At 46.3% G+C, this 15,876-nt stretch overlaps 1 protein-coding gene across 1 annotated transcript in view; it reads left to right on the forward strand.

Moving 5' to 3' along the window:
- The window catches only part of atosa (atos homolog A), a 32,385-nt gene extending 19,051 nt beyond the window's left edge, over nucleotides 1-13,334 (forward strand). Inside the window, exons 2-12 of the mRNA XM_076995317.1 lie at nucleotides 5,565-5,749; nucleotides 5,964-6,166; nucleotides 6,865-6,990; nucleotides 7,162-8,734; nucleotides 8,960-9,079; nucleotides 9,395-9,483; nucleotides 10,005-10,101; nucleotides 10,836-10,994; nucleotides 11,501-11,569; nucleotides 11,962-12,161; nucleotides 12,287-13,334. Coding sequence (XP_076851432.1) covers nucleotides 5,565-5,749; nucleotides 5,964-6,166; nucleotides 6,865-6,990; nucleotides 7,162-8,734; nucleotides 8,960-9,079; nucleotides 9,395-9,483; nucleotides 10,005-10,101; nucleotides 10,836-10,994; nucleotides 11,501-11,569; nucleotides 11,962-12,161; nucleotides 12,287-12,440 — 2,975 coding nt within the window. The 3' untranslated portion in view covers nucleotides 12,441-13,334. The remainder of the gene's footprint in view (nucleotides 1-5,564; nucleotides 5,750-5,963; nucleotides 6,167-6,864; nucleotides 6,991-7,161; nucleotides 8,735-8,959; nucleotides 9,080-9,394; nucleotides 9,484-10,004; nucleotides 10,102-10,835; nucleotides 10,995-11,500; nucleotides 11,570-11,961; nucleotides 12,162-12,286) is intronic.
- Nucleotides 13,335-15,876: the final 2,542 nt, after the last annotated feature.

Below are 15,876 nucleotides of genomic sequence, written 5' to 3' on the forward strand. Positions count from 1 at the left end.
AGGTTTAGGGTTTGGGCTTGGGATAGAGTTAGGGTTTAGGGCTTATGGCTTGGGCTAGGGCAGTGGTTCCCAAAGTGGGGGGCGCGCCCCCTAGGTGGGGTGCGAAGCTATTGCAGGGGGGGCGCGGAGCTTGGAAGTAAAAGCTTGGAAGTAAAATTACACCTCCCCTCCGCTAACAATTTACACTCGTTACATATATATAGGGGTGACCTGCAATAGTCGCTGATTCGACTATAGTCGACTATACCCCCTAGTCGACTATGAACGTCATAGTCGAATGTACCATTCTAACTGCATGGTGGTGCCCAAGCAGCTAAGCATTAGTTGTTACATGAAATGTCTTTGTTTTCGTTATATATAGCCTTTTGTCAAATAAAATCATCCTAATTTCTGTTAATAAATATTTTAAAATGATGTTTGCGCATTACCAATAGGCATCTTCCTTACTACACATTAATAAATCACACCCTGCAGTTGCACAATCCAAACGAGTGGAGCTGAACACGCTACAGAATACGCGCAGCACCTGCTAAAAAACTGGCTATTTAAAAACTTCAAAAGTATTTTGAAAAACATAAAGATTAATCAAACCAAGTAAAGTGCAAGTTATGTCAACAACGTCTTTCATTTCGCACGACAACAACCAACATGGCATACCATTTAAAACGTGTAAGGCGAAAAAAAATTTCTGTCGTTTCAGTCGTGTCGTCTCGTCGCGGTGCATCTCGGCAAGTAGCCTGTAAACATTTTTTGTTGTTTGCTTTTAAACCCCGTCACCTTAACATTTCCTTGTATTTTTTTGCTGTCGTGTGGCAATTTTTTTATATTTTCAGGCAGGCATATTTTATTTAAAATATTTTTGACATTTTACACAGTGCCTGTCTGACAGTTCGATATGCGCACTGACGGTTAATGTTCTCTAACGTTTCATAAAAAATAAATAAAAGCTGAATAATGCCAACCAACCGTGTTTATTCATTTATCTGAGTGTTTTAGGTTTTTACTTTGAAGAGGAAAAAAGTCCTGACGGGATCGGGGAACGGGATCCCGTTTAAGGTGCTCTAAATTAAAAAATAAAAATAAACCATTAGTCGACTAAAGGGAAAAGCTGACGAATCAGATTCGACTATGAAAATCCTTAGTTGAATACACCCCTACATATATATATGATGTAAATGATGCAATACGTGCAATAAAGGAAAAAAAAAACATTAAAGTGCCGTTCCAGAATAACAAGTGAGAAGTATTTAAAACTTTTATTTAAAAATGTCTAAAGTCATGGCTCTTCTAATGTTTTTATTCAGCTACTTTTGTGCAAGAATGGTATATACTTCTGTTTAAAGAGCTTCTCCGTGCAGTTTCCGCCTTCTTTTGGCAGATCTGTTAAGATTGGCTGCAGTAAAAAATGATTGACAGCTAACTCTGGCTGATAATTGGCTTAATAAAAATTGATTGACAACGAAAGTGTAGTATCTGATTGGCTGCATTCGAAAATGATTGACACATGCTCCGCCCTTTACCCACGCCCACCGGGGCTCCGGGCTGCAGCATTACTGTGTGTTCACACCGAAAGCGACGAGAGCGACACGGCGACCGGAAGTCATTCATTTTCAATGAGAGTGAGCGACACGCAAAGTGATCGATTCGAGCGACGCGAACAAGTTGAGCTTGGCTCAATTTTATGCAAATGAGCAGTGACGCGCGGCGGCGACTACCAATCAGAAAGTATGTTTGCACCCTCCTCCGAAACCGCACCTCTGACTTTGGTTCCTACTGATTATTTGTTCCGATTGCAAAATGGAGGAGAGATTAATAGTGGCTGTCTCTGGATGTCCCGCACTTTATGATGTTTATTTTTGGAGGGAATACTGTTCATTTGTTAAAAAACATCTGCAATAAATTAGCGTATACCCTATTATTGGTTATGATTTTTAAAATTCCTGTTTGATCTTCGGGTCTGGGGTAAAAAGTAAAAAAAATACATAAACATTTTAGGTTTATATACTATATGTGTTTTATACACACACTATGTTTTATACACGCACTACTTTATAATCGTGTGTCCTGTAATCAATAGATTAAAATAAATACTGCGTCCTGCTTTAAAAACGTGATTTGCATATCTGTCACGTGCTGCATGCAGGCGTAATGTTGGACACGCCCCCACGCGACGCAATGCTGGCGAAGGAGAGCGATTTTATCGCTTTCGGTGTGAACGCACAGTTACATATATGGGTCCGCTCAGCGAAAATGACGTAATCGCTGTGGCTCCGCCCGTGCGCGAGGTCCTCGCACGCTGTCGTTGCGCGAGGTTGTGCACCTCTCGAATTTTGTAACTTCGCGCGCACCGCGCGTCAGCGCAATGAACAAAGTCACGTTTTCAGGGTTCATACACCTTTATAAGGTCGAATTCAAGCACTTGTATGTCACTTTCAAGGTCCATTTCAATATTTCCCAGCATGTTAAACTTAATTAAGTTAAATATTTATACCTATACTCGGAATTATTCGAAATAATTCGCTTTTTTATCACATTATTTAATGGTTGTTTATTTTCAAAACGCTCAATCTTAACGTCTTCACGTTCTCTCGTTTCGTCCTGGAATTACAAGAGGCTCGTATTTGGGTCATTCTACAGAAATGTCCACTTTTGTGTCCCTAGACTTTAAAGGGCTGTTGCATTTTAAAAGCCCTCAGATTTAGGGATTTATTTACATTTTAAGACAAAACAACGTGATATTTGAACAATTATACCTTTTTGAACCACATATGAGTCAGTTTTTCTTTTCAACCATTTGAGTGTTTGTCCAAGTATGCCCAAAAATGCCTGTCCTCGCTGTCATGCTTTGAAACTAAGGGCTTTATTTCTTAATGGAAAACATATACTTTATTAACTCAACTGCAGTTATGTGTCCATAAAGGTCCAATATATCAAACAGAATATTTAAAAATACATTATTGCAAATAAATATAATAAAATACATAATAAATGTGTACGTCCCTAATATTCATGTCACTGGTGTTACCATATGACAAAAGACTATTATTTTAATATACAAAGGCATGCTGATGACCTCACAGGAAGTCATTTTGTTTCCTCTCTGAACATTAATAAAAACAGACACATTGTAAGTTCAATGTCATTTTTCATTTTTTATAAATTTTATCATCTACCCTAATATTTCCTTCGAAGCTTTAGTCCAAGTCACTGGTATGCCCTACTTTAATCTTTGGAAAATGAATATAGAATAATAAAAATTTATTAATTTATACATAATTCAGTGAGTAGTTCATGACTGTCAACATGTGGTTTGATTCCCTGTGGCAGCTACTTTGTAAAACAGGTTTGTTATGACAGTTGTCACTGGTGTTACCGTCACTGGTGTTACAATCCTGATGGGTAACGGTACATGAAATCTTCAAATAAATGTACAAAAAGGCAAAAAGCCATTTAGGTGTACCTTATATGTTCTTATAGCCAATTAGTACAGTAATAATGTAGTATAATTTAAAATCCTAAAAAGAAAAAAAAAAAAAAGAAATTTATGTAGGAAAAATTTCCACCTGTCAAAAGTGGACGTTTTTGTAGAATGACCCATTTGTTAACGTAATACAGAATTGTTCAGTCAGACAGCTATTTGTTGTGAAACGAAGTAGTTACAATTTCAAGCATTTTAAAGTACTTTAGCCTAAATTCCAGCACTTTGCAAACCTGAAACACAAAGCAACATTAAAATTGGTCAGGTAAATATTCATTCCCCTGTTTTGAGGGGTGTTTCTACCACATATCGTTTCGGAGAACACTGCAGTGACGCTTGCGAAAGTATAAACACCTCCATCGTTTGCGCAGGGTCGCGCGAGGTGGGCGGAGGCCTCGCGCGTGCGGAGCTACCGCGATTACGTCATTTTCGCTGCACGGACCCTCGCGACGCGTCAAGTATAAACCAGGCTTAAAACATGTGCACATGTGTCAATATGGGGGTGTGTGTGTAGGGGTGGGCACAAAAATATTCTTATCTACTAAAGGGGGGCACGGCAGAAAAAGTTTGGGAACCACTGGGCTAGGGTTAGAGTTGGAGTTTAGGGGGTAGGGTTAGAGTAATGCTTTAGGGTTAGAGTTGGGGTTTAGGGGTTAGGGTTTGGACTACGGTTACGGGTTAGGGATTAGTGCTAGGGTTTAGGGTTAGGGTAACTCTGAGCATGCATGGATGTTTCTCTGCTGTGGTTTCAAATGAGTGTGACACTGTGCCGGGACCCCAGTGAAGAGGAATGGTGCGTTTTCTGCAGTGCTGTGTGGGTCCTTATTGTCCTCCAGTGCAGGCTGTGGGAGAGGCGTGGTTTAGTCAGTCTGTGGGAGAGGCGTGGTTTAGTCAGTCTGTGGGAGAGGCGTGGTTTAGTCGGGCTGTGGGAGAGGCGTGGATTAGTCGGGCTGAGGTCCATCTTCTCCTACTCCTCAGAGCTCCAGCAGAGACGTGATTGGTATCTCTGCTAACCTCTAACCTCTAAACCCAACCCTTACCCTCCTACAGAGAGCTGAGAGGATGTGAATGACCTTATGTTCCTGTTCTATTCCTGGCCTGCGTTCTCACTTGTTTCGCCATCACTGTTCACTGGCACCTTCTGCTGAATGTAGTGTAGTGTGTAGAGATTTGCAGTGTGGGCCACGGAGATGCACTACAGTGAAACACTCTTGTCCTTTCTGCTCCTGAGGAGAGTGGATATGATGGGGACTCTGGGACTCCCAGCACATGAATGACACGGCCACCTCCCCCTGGCCACCCAGGTTTGTTTACAGGAGGGTTGCTGTCCTGTCTTTTCTGACATCCTGTGAGAATCAGGCGAGATATCCTGTGAGATTGGGGTTGTGGTTTTGGTGGGGGTCAGGGTTCAGGCGAGACAGATCCTGTATGGCAGAGTTACTGGTATGACTGGTTTCTGTGGTTCAGCTGACAGTTCTGCCCTCAGGCTGTTACAACACTCCTCCAGCTCTCCTCTCTGCTGCTGGGAGTGTGTGTGTGTGTGTGTGTGTGTGTGTGTGTGTGTGTGTGTGTGTGTGTGTGTGTGTGTGTGTGTGTGTGTGTGTGTGTGTGTGTGTGTGCCTGCTCGTTGTAAAGAACAGCTGCTTCGAGCAGAGAAGACATTGCCTGTGTGTGTGCGTAGGGGTATGGCTGCATACTGTATTCAGTTACATCAGAAGGAATCTACAGGTGACACCTTTCAATCTCGTCTTCCTGATTGAGCTTTTAATTGAGCCTATTAAGTACTTTTCTTTTCTAGACTTCATTTCATTCATTCATTCATGATTGTCCATGCCACTGTGATGAGGTCATGCTGAGGTCATGGGGTGGGGGCACAACAGGCCTGGTTTTAGTTTCCAAGTCTGTTCTTCTGCTGGGGTACTATTTACACCATATACATAAACTACCAGCTGAGACTTGGGTTAGGGTTTTGAGGTAAAGGGTTTAGGGTTTAAGGTTACGTTAGGGTTTAGGGTTACTATCTGTCTCTGGTACCTTTGGATATTTCCTCTCCTGTTGTTGACTCTGTTCGTCTGTCTGTCTGCAGAAGCAGTGGAGGAATTCTTTGAATATGACGCCGAGGAGTTCCTGGTGTCCCTCACACTCCTGATCACAGAAGGGCGCACGCCGGAATGTTCTGTGAAGGGTCGCACCGAGGGCCTGCACTGCCCCCCTGCCCAGACGGCCGCGCCTGTGCTCTCCAAACACGAGTGCAGCGACAAACTGCCACAGGTGTGCATTTAGCATACAAACACACGCTACTCTCCACACACACCAGGGGGAGCCAGAGCTGTGTCACATCCACATCCCTTAACTACCAGCTGTTTCATACGACTCCTTCCGTACTGTACAATGTGGTACACAACCATGAAACATGCAGCATTTGTTCTGTTGAGCTGAGTCATGTCCTTGTTTGTGTGCTGTGTGTTTGTTGTTGTTTTCACAGTGTCGTCAGGCACGGCGGACAAGATCAGAGGTCATGTTGCTATGGCGGAATCACATCCCAATCATGATCGAAGTGATGCTGCTCCCTGACTGTTGCTATAGCGATGAGGGCCTAGCAACAGATGGCGCAGACCTGAATGACCCGGCGATAAAGCAGGACGCGTTATTGCTGGAGAGATGGACCCTACAGCCTGTACCCAGACAGTAAGAAACACACACACAGTACACACACGTGCACACTCAGAATACACACATGGCAAATGAAAATGATGTATGTGTATACTCTGTCTCTCACACACACACACACACACACACACACGTGCACACTCGGAATACACACATGCTCAGAATACACACGTGCACATGCATACTTCTATAAGCCTATTACAGGTACTTTACAATAAACCCTTTCATACACACATGGGATGTATACACACAATCTTCACACACTCATACAATTCACCTATTCACATGGAAACACAGTTACATTCATTTCAGCACAAGGCATTACACGCACACACACAGATCTATATATGCACATTCCATGTTTAAAAACACGTGTCATTGTCCAACAGCAAGTTCTGCACTGCGTCTTTCTGTTGTTCTCACAAGGTTAGAAAAGATACATGCAATTCCCAGAAAGTTCTGATTGTGTGTGCCTGTGCGCGTGTGTGCCTGTGTGTGTGTGTGTGCCTGTGCGCGCACGCGTGTGTGTGTGTGTGCCTGTGCGCGCACATGTGTGCCTGTGCGCGCGCGTGTGCCTGTGCGCGCGCGTGTGCCTGTGCGCGCGCGTGTGCCTGTGTGTGTGTGCCTGTGTGTGTGTGTGTGTGCCTGTGCGCGCACGCGCGTGTGTGTGCCTGTGTGTGTGTGTGTGTGTGTGTATGTGTGTGTGTGTGTTGCAGGAGTGGTGATCGGTTTATTGAAGAGAAAACTCTTCTGCTGGCCGTCCGTTCGTATGTTTTTTTCTCGCAGCTGAGTGCCTGGCTCAGCGCCTCTCACGGCATCGTTCCCAGAAACATCCTCTACAGGTAACGTGTGTGTGTGTGTGTGTCTGCCTTATGAACATATACTTTTGTACCTAAATCTAAAGCTAACCCTCTCAAAGTGTATAAACACTGAAAATGTTATGTTTACATGTTTGCGTGTGTCCACATGGGTGCATGTGTGCGTTCCTTTATTTCCTGTCTGTTCTTTCTCAGAATAAGTGCAGCAGATGAAGGGCTGATGTGGGGTTTCTCCCAGACCCCCTGCGAGCACGCCTTCCCTGTGCCCAACGTGTCGCACAGCGTGGCCCTGAAAGTGCGTGTGCAGTCGCTGCCCCGCCAGCCCAACTACCCCGTGCTGAAGTGCAGCATCCACTCGGGACTGCCCTTCCTGGGCAAGCGTGCCCTCCTCTCCCCCCAGGGATCCTTACGTTCCCCTCTGTCCCTCGGAGACGCCCCTGCCTCTGCCCCTGTGCGGCTCCAGGCCTCCCCTCTCCTTTGCCGACCTCTCCGTTCCACGCCGCTGCCCACCTGCAACAGCCCCCTCAACCCCCGCAAGTGCCCCCCACGCTCAGAATCTCCCCTCCCGCCTGGAAAAGCCGTGAAGTGGCTGTACGGTCGGACCAACGGCAATACGGGCGCGCCGACGGCCGATGGTTATGGCTCATGCACGAATGGGGCGGAAAGCGTGGGGAAGGTGCCGGGCAGGGAGTCGTCTCCGGCCCGTGGGTTCAAATCGCTCTCCCTTACCGACTCTGTGTCCCCCACTCCGAGTCCCCGCCCCAGCTCAGGAGAAACCAACCCCTTGATTGGTTCACTCCTCCAGGAACGGCAGGACGTCATTGCCCGCATCGCTCAGAGGCTGAACTTCTGTGACCCCACTGCACCCCACCTCCCTGACGCCCTCTTCACTTCGACCTGCGAACCACCTGTGCCCAAAACCCCCTGGAGCTCGACTCGGGACGAGGGGCTGTACATGAAGACCAAAGACTCCCCCCCTACCAGCCACCCTGCTCAGTCACATGACCGAACGAGGCCAGAGAGCCCAGCCCACCCAGAGAGGAGCCGGTCTTCTCTCTTCCATACACCACTCAGCCCCCGGAGCCGGTCTCGGGCCGAGCGTGTGGATCCAGCCGAGTCCAGGATCTCGCCCAAGCCGGCGTCCTGCCGTCGGCTGCAGCTGGGCGGCCCGGCAGAGGGCTCGCTGACGGAGGCCGTGCAGGACATCTCGCGCCTGATCCAGGAGCGTCTGCAGCAGTCCCACGACCTCCTGGACTCCACCTATAAACTGTGCCGTGAGCCACTGAGTCCCAGACCCTCCTGCCAAAACCAGAAGCGTCTGAGCCCCAGACCCACTAATGGTCACACCTCCCCGCCCCGCCAGGATCGTGTGGCAGACGTAGCCAATGGTGTCTCAGGTGTCAACTCGCCCAGTCGCATGGAGGAGAGGGAGAAGAGCAGCTTGCCCGAAACGTGTCGGCACTCCAGGGAGGTGACTGCGGCCTGCTCGAAACCCGCAGAGTCCAGCGTGGCCCAGCCGCTGGCACAGCACAGCCAGAGCTACACGTCTGGGCCCAAACCTGATCCCTCACTCGCCCGCCCTGCCAGCCCCGGCGGGGTGGATGGACACCTCCAGACTGGGGAGAAACCCTCAGGGAGGCGGGCAGCAGGACAAGCCCAGGATGAGAACGAAGAGCCCTGGTCCTCTCTGTCCAGTTCACCCAGCAGCCTCCCGCGATGGACCCCCAGCCCTGTCTCCGCGCTCCACAATGGCGCACGCAGCCCGCAGGTGAGTGACCCTCTGGGGCTTCCATCCTGCGCTCCTCACGAGACGTCACTCACAGAAAGAAAACAGCAGCTTGGTACTAACACTCATTTCAGGCTGCTGTAACTGGCCTGATGCAGTTAACATTACCATTTGATTCCACTGCACAGACCAGCCCCACAGGCTGCACTGAGAGATTCAAATGTGTTTTATTCTAATCTTGTTGATTTTATCCTAATGTCATCACAGAGAAGCCCCGCCTCCCCACTTAAGGCGTGTAGTTACTGGCAGAAGCAGAACAGGCACTCCATTGATGGGACTGCCAGAGCCTTCCAGCCCTGCACGGGCCTACCCCTGCTCTCTAGTCCGGTGAGAGGACGAGACAATTAGAGGATGAAAGGAGGGTTTGGGGTTTAGGTTTAGGGTTTGGAATTTAGGTTTAGGGTTTAGGGGTTATGTTTAGGGTTTGGGGGTTTGGGTTGTGTGTTATTTTTTATTTATTTTTTATTTTTCGTTTCGGGCTAGGGGTTATTTTATTTTTTATCTATGTTTATGGGTTGTTTGACTCACCAGCCTTCTGCAAACCTGTGTGGTTTGAATGCTGCCAGTACTTACACATGCATTTCCTGTAGCGCTTGGTTATTGACTGTGGCTATTCTCAACTGTTTGTCCTGTCCTGGCCAGGTGCCACAGAGGAGGAGCCAGACTGGCTATTTTGATTTAGACACATCACTGATTCGCTGCAAAGGGCTCCAATGGGCTGCTGGTAAGAGGTAAGATCTTCCTCTTCCGCACATTCCCTGCCCCCACGCTCAAGAGTATACCATCACATGACCCCCCACTAGTAAGTGATACCATCACATGACCCCCACTAGTAGGTGATAACACCACATGACCCCCACTAGTAGGTGATACCATCACATGACCCCCCACTAGTAGGTGATACCATCACATGACCCCCCACTAGTAGGTGATACCATCACATGACCCCCCACTAGTAGGTGATACCATCACATGACCCCCACTAGTAGGTGATAACACCACATGACCCCCACTAGTAGGTGATACCATCACATGACCCCCCACTAGTAGGTGATACCATCACATGACCCCCACTAGTAGGTGATAACACCACATGACCTCCTTGTTCATGTCCATCACCATATATAGCAGATGAACTTTTATTTTTTAAAGCTAACAGTCTGGCTGACTGTGTGTGTGTGTGTGTGTGTGTGTGTGTGTGTGTGTGTGTGTGTGTGTGTGTGTGTGTGTGTGTGTGTGTGTGTGTGTGTAGAGTCTGTTTGAAGAAATCTGAAGACACAGACGAACCTCAGCAGCTCCTTAGTGCAAGTGCCCCTCCTGCCAGTCTCAGCCTGTTGGGGAACTTTGAGGTACGCGTACACAAACCCACACACACTCACTCATCCAATGAATCGCTCACTCAATGAATCACTCAAAGCCTGTTGCGTTGTTACCTAACATTGCATAGGCTACTTCTAATAAGATGTACTACTTGTGTGCACGAGCAGGAGAGTGTCCTGAACTATACTCGTGGGTGTGGGTGTGCACACGAGCAGGAGAGTGTCCTGAACTATACTTGTGTGCACACGAGCAGGAGAGTGCCCTGAACTATCCTTGTGTGTGCACGAGCAGGAGAGTGCTCTGAACTATACTTGTGTGCGCACAAGCAGGAGAGTGTCCTGAACTATACTCATGTGTGTGCACGAGCAGGAGTGTGTCCTGAACTATACTCATGTGTGTGCACGAGCAGGAGAGTGTCCTGAACTATCCTTGTGTGCGCACAAACAGGAGAGTGTCCTGAACTATACTTGTGTGCGCACAAGCAGGAGAGTGTCCTGAACTATCCTTGTGTGCACACGAGCAGGAGAGTGTCCTGAACTATACTCATGTGTGTGCACGAGCAGGAGTGTGTCCTGAACTATACTCATGTGTGTGCACGAGCAGGAGTGTGTCCTGAACTATACTCATGTGTGTGCACGAGCAGGAGAGTGTCCTGAACTATACTCATGTGTGTGCACGAGCAGGAGAGTGTCCTGAACTATACTCATGTGTGTGCACGAGCAGGAGTGTGTCCTGAACTATACTCATGTGTGTGCACGAGCAGGAGTGTGTCCTGAACTACCGTCTGGAGCCGCTGGGTACCGTGGAAGGCTTCACTGCTGAGGTTGGAGCCAGTGGGTCCTTCTGCCCTAGTCACATGACCTTCCCCGTGGACGTGTCATTCTACAGCGTCTCTGACGACAATGCTCCTTCACCCTACATGGTAACAATTCCACATCACTGACTTCATGGCGCTGAAGCTGTAAATAAGAAACACACATTCTGTCTCATGCAGCGCTAACATCTCACGCAGTGAAAATTTCTCACGCAGCAATAACAGCTCACACGGTGATAATGTCTCACGCGGCGATAGCGCATTGTGTGCTTTTCAGCAGTGTGGTATCTTGTTGATGTTATAAGAGGGTTTTATTTTGTCCTTGTTTTTCTTTCCAAGCTTTTGTGGTTATCCATCATAGTCCAGTGGATGGCACTACTGAGTTTAGTGTGCCCCTGCTCTAATCCATTAGGCTCAGCTCATCCAAAGCTTTCCTGAAGGGCAGGAATCTCTGACATTGCCAGTATTCTGCTGTATTTAGAGATTTAAAATGAGTGATGATACCTCAGAGTTCTTCTGGAGGATCACTGTCCAGCACATAGTGAAAGCTTTGCTTCAGAACACTGACCTCTGCTGACCTTTCCCCTAACCCTGACTCTTTCTTCACCCTGCAGGGTGTCATAAACTTGGAGTCCCTGGGAAAGAGGGGCTACCGTGTGCCTCCGTCAGGAACCATTCAAGTGGTAAGTGTTGGGGGGGTGTTGGTGGTGTGTGGTGCTGAGTATTCCATTTCTCTATTCATCTTTGGTGCACACAGTCACAGCAACAGGGCAGAATGCCCTCTGGTGGTAAACCATAGCATTTTAAATTTTAGCACAGGTGGAATTCCACGTTAAAAGTGTGTCCATATATATCCAAAGATTCCAAGTAAGTAAATGCAGTGAACTGTAGTAAAAGACGTACAGGTTTCCAAAACTTTTCTGAAATGCAGTTTTCATAGAAACTAAAGCGTTGGGACAGAGGTCATTTGTGCAAGCAAACTGCTTCTGAATTAATATGAGGAGGAAGCAGGTTGTATGTGAATGTGTAGCTGTTCAAATCCTGAATTCTGTTCCTCTTGTGTGCTCTGTCTCAGACCTTATTCAACCCCAACCAGACGGTGGTGAAGATGTTTGTGGTGATGTATGATCTGAGGGAGATGCCATCTGCCCATCAGACATTCTTGAGGCAGAGGACCTTCTCTGTCCCTGTCAAACGCGAATTCAATGGAAACAACAAGAAGCCCCTCCCTCCATTGGGCCAGGGGCGGAGTCTGCGCTACCTCATTCACCTGAGGTAAGGACACCTGTCTCTCTCTACCACATGAGTGTCGGTCTGTATTCACTCAAAATCCAGATGATTTTATGGCTGGAGTTTGACTTTATTGACACTTTTAATGTCTTTCTGCCAATGTTTCTCAGGTTCCAGAGCTCCAGATCTGGAAAGATCTACCTCCATCGGGACGTCCGTCTCCTGTTCTCCCGGAAATCCATGGAAGTGGACAGTGGTGCTGCCTATGAGCTGAAGTCCTTCACAGAATCGCCCGCTGACCCCCCCTTCTCTCCCAGATGCTAATCCAGCCAAGTCTGACCTAATCTGATCTAATTTAATCTCACTCCAGCATAGGGGCCTTACTGAATCAAAATACCCCACCCCGCCCATCTTTCCTTTGGCTTTGAAGGGGAGCGGGGGTGTATGTCCTGTGTCTCCCACCTCCCCACCCCCCACCCTCCGACAGGGACATACTCCCCCTTACATCATACCAGTAATATTAATCAGCCATTAAACCACATCCTCAGCCACATCATCAGCTCATGTGTCCTGGTGTCCAGCGTTTTGGATGTTTGGATGTCTTTGGACTTGGTTGCTGTTTTAAGTCTCTTTCAGGGTTTTGGTGCAGTTTGTAGAAAAGGGGCAGAATCAACAGGCCATTTAAAAAATTAAGATTACATTTTAAAATAAACAACAATGGCAACAGTAATGGATAATCCCCGAAAGAATAGAAGACTTTGGGTAGTGCATCGTGTACCTCCGGAGACCGCCGTGTACCTCCGGAACTGGAAGGAAAGTAGTATTGTTTTACTGTTTCTTTTTTTTTTTGTACTGTTACCGAACCACTTTAATCGGAAGTGTTGCAATAGAAAAGAATCTTAATTAGCTTAGTGTTTACATATTTACCTTGTCAGTTATTTAATATTTAAATTGATATTTCATTTAATGCACATGTGACGCCCGTTGTGCTCACCATTGACGTAGTGCAATATGTTTCAATCATACTGTGTATTTTTGACTTTAATATTCAGATCTGAAATAAAAGAAATATATATATATATACATATATCTATATATATATATCTATGAAGTCGTCTTTAAACAAACACATTTTCTTTTTTTACATGAAATACAAAGCAAACATGGACAACATTTGCAGCTGAATTTATGGTCCCGTGACCCTTAAGTACAATAAAACAACTTACATGAAAGTCATTTTTGGTATGTGGAGTGTGTGAACACGGACCGGGTGAGTTCAGGGATGGAGACGTGAGCCAGAACCCAGTTCAGCAGGGATGTAGGAGTGTTTCCCACTGATCCCAGTTCAGCGGGGGTGTGGGAGTGTTTCCCACTGATCCCAGTTCAGCGGGGGTGTGGGAGTGTTTCCCACTGATCCCAGTTCAGCGGGGAGTGGGGGAGTTTCCCAGCCACAGTGCCTGCAGATCTAACCACTGTCCTTCACGTCTGGGTCTTCACTACGAGCCGCAGAGTTTGCAACCTCCTCTGATGTTGACAAACATAATTTAGGCTCATTAATAGGATTTATTAAATACTGGTGTGACAACACAAGGTACGTCAGAGCCATCTGGATGCTTTACTGGTCAGATACACAGAACCTAAGTAACCTAGGTGAACTCCTTTTGTCATTCAAATCTGGTTAAGAACATCTTCCCCAGAATTGTCTGTTAGTCCCCCTCGAGAAAGTTTGACCTGCATCAGAAAATAGCAATGTTTATCCCCAGCTGAATGTGTTTTTGAAAGTGTTTACTTGAACCTTTGGAAAGAAAAATTAGTGGTGTCAATTCCAGTTTCAGAGATTAAAAGTCCTCACCAGGATTTTGCTCAAGCATGCTAGATTTTCTAATTAGCAATCCAGGTAAAATTAGTGGAATCAACACAATCCAGGAAGCCTGAGCAAAATCCTGATGAGGACTTTTAATCTCTGAACCTGAAATTGACACCTCTAAGAAAAATAACACAAACAACAGTTTATCACAGTCTTTACAATCAAAATAATGACCAGAAATGAACAGAAACTGTAGTCGCATGCATTCAGGCAGCATTTGAGTTAATATTATGCACTCAAATGAAATTGAGTTAAATCTGACCTTATTTTCTGCCTAGAGAGTTCATCCTCAATACAGTCAGCATTCCACTGCAGGTAGATAAGTCACAAGGGTAGGTCATGTGCACTGACTGTGAGCTGCAACCTTCTGCCCTGATCAGATCACTGCTACACTGTGGGCTCTAACCCCTTGTCCAGCTTCAGATCACACCTCCATTTTCCACCTGCCTGCATACAAACAAAGATTTAAATAGGAAATTCTGGTTCCCCAATCTAGTTACCAGTGGAGGCCATCCTCACACACATCCACAGACTGGTGGGTAGTTTGTAATTCAGCTAACACTGACATCACTGAGCACACTGACTCCATCACGCGCTACATTACTGAACACATTGCTGACATTCACTGTTTCTAAAATCAATGTTGGATCTTTTCCTTCATGGACAAGCTACAGGATGGTTGTTCCTCACATCAATGGAGCTGAAGTAGAAAGAGTATGTTCCTCAGTGACCACCTCATTGAACACCTTAGAGGTCCCTCCACACCAACACTGTATCAATTTCAATAAAGAAGGTTCATGTAGAATGTTTGGTTTACACAGAGACTTTGTATTAACTGCTTGAAACATTTTCAATTAACTATACAGTAATACAAAAACCCTACTTATACAAATCTAAATTATATTGGAGATGGCATGATACCAGTGGTTTTGGTACCAAGCCTATACCGATATCTTGCATTTGAATGTCACTCGATACAGATCTCTCATTAGAAAAGACTGTGGGGCTGGATCAAACATTCCTTCAGCAGCAACTTTACTGCTTCCTGTTTTTAGAACCTCAGACCACTATATTCGACAAGGAAATCAACCAACATTTTTTGCAGCAAGTAATTTACAGTGATCAGAATCAGATTCAGAATCGCCTTTATTGTCATTATAAGTTGCATTACAATGAAATTTGATTCTACTCCAAGGTGCTTGTTAGCACAATCATTTATTCATTTATGGCATTTGGCAGACGCCCTTATCCAGAGCGACTTACATTTTTATCTCATTTTTATACAAGTGAGCAATTGAGGGTTAGGGCCTTGCTCAGGGGCACCTCAGTCATGGCCTCAGGTCTGGGGATCGAACCTGCGACCCTCCGGTCACAAGACCAGTTCCCTAGCCGCTAGGCCATGACTGCCCCACAATAAATATACACACAACATAAAACGACAAAGTGCCACAACAATGGTTCAGTAGATTGCTTACGTGATATGTTGAATATTGCACAAGCTATTTACAGTGTATGTTACTTTGCATGTGGGAAGTATTTTACATGGGTTGGGAATTTACTTTATTGCCATTATTTACATGTTGTTTGGTGCAGTGATGGCTCTTGGGTAAAAGCTGCCCCTGAGCCTACTTGTATGAGTTTTGTGCAACCTGTTACCCTTCTGCCTGAGGGTAACAGGTCAAACAGGTGATTGCTGGGGTGGGATGTATCCGTGTTGATACTGACCCTCCTTCTGAGGTAGTGAGAGGTGGCAATGTCCTCCAGGCTGGGCAGGGAGCAACCAGTTGATCACCCTCTGCAGCGCTTTTTTGTCTGCTACTGAGCTCAGAGGATTAAGGGATCTGGTCGAATGCCTTCCCCAAATCCAAAAAAACACGTGGACTGCTTGAGCAA

Source organism: Brachyhypopomus gauderio, chromosome 2 (genome assembly GCF_052324685.1).
Source record: "Brachyhypopomus gauderio isolate BG-103 chromosome 2, BGAUD_0.2, whole genome shotgun sequence".
Classification (NCBI taxonomy): Eukaryota; Metazoa; Chordata; class Actinopteri; order Gymnotiformes; family Hypopomidae; genus Brachyhypopomus; species Brachyhypopomus gauderio.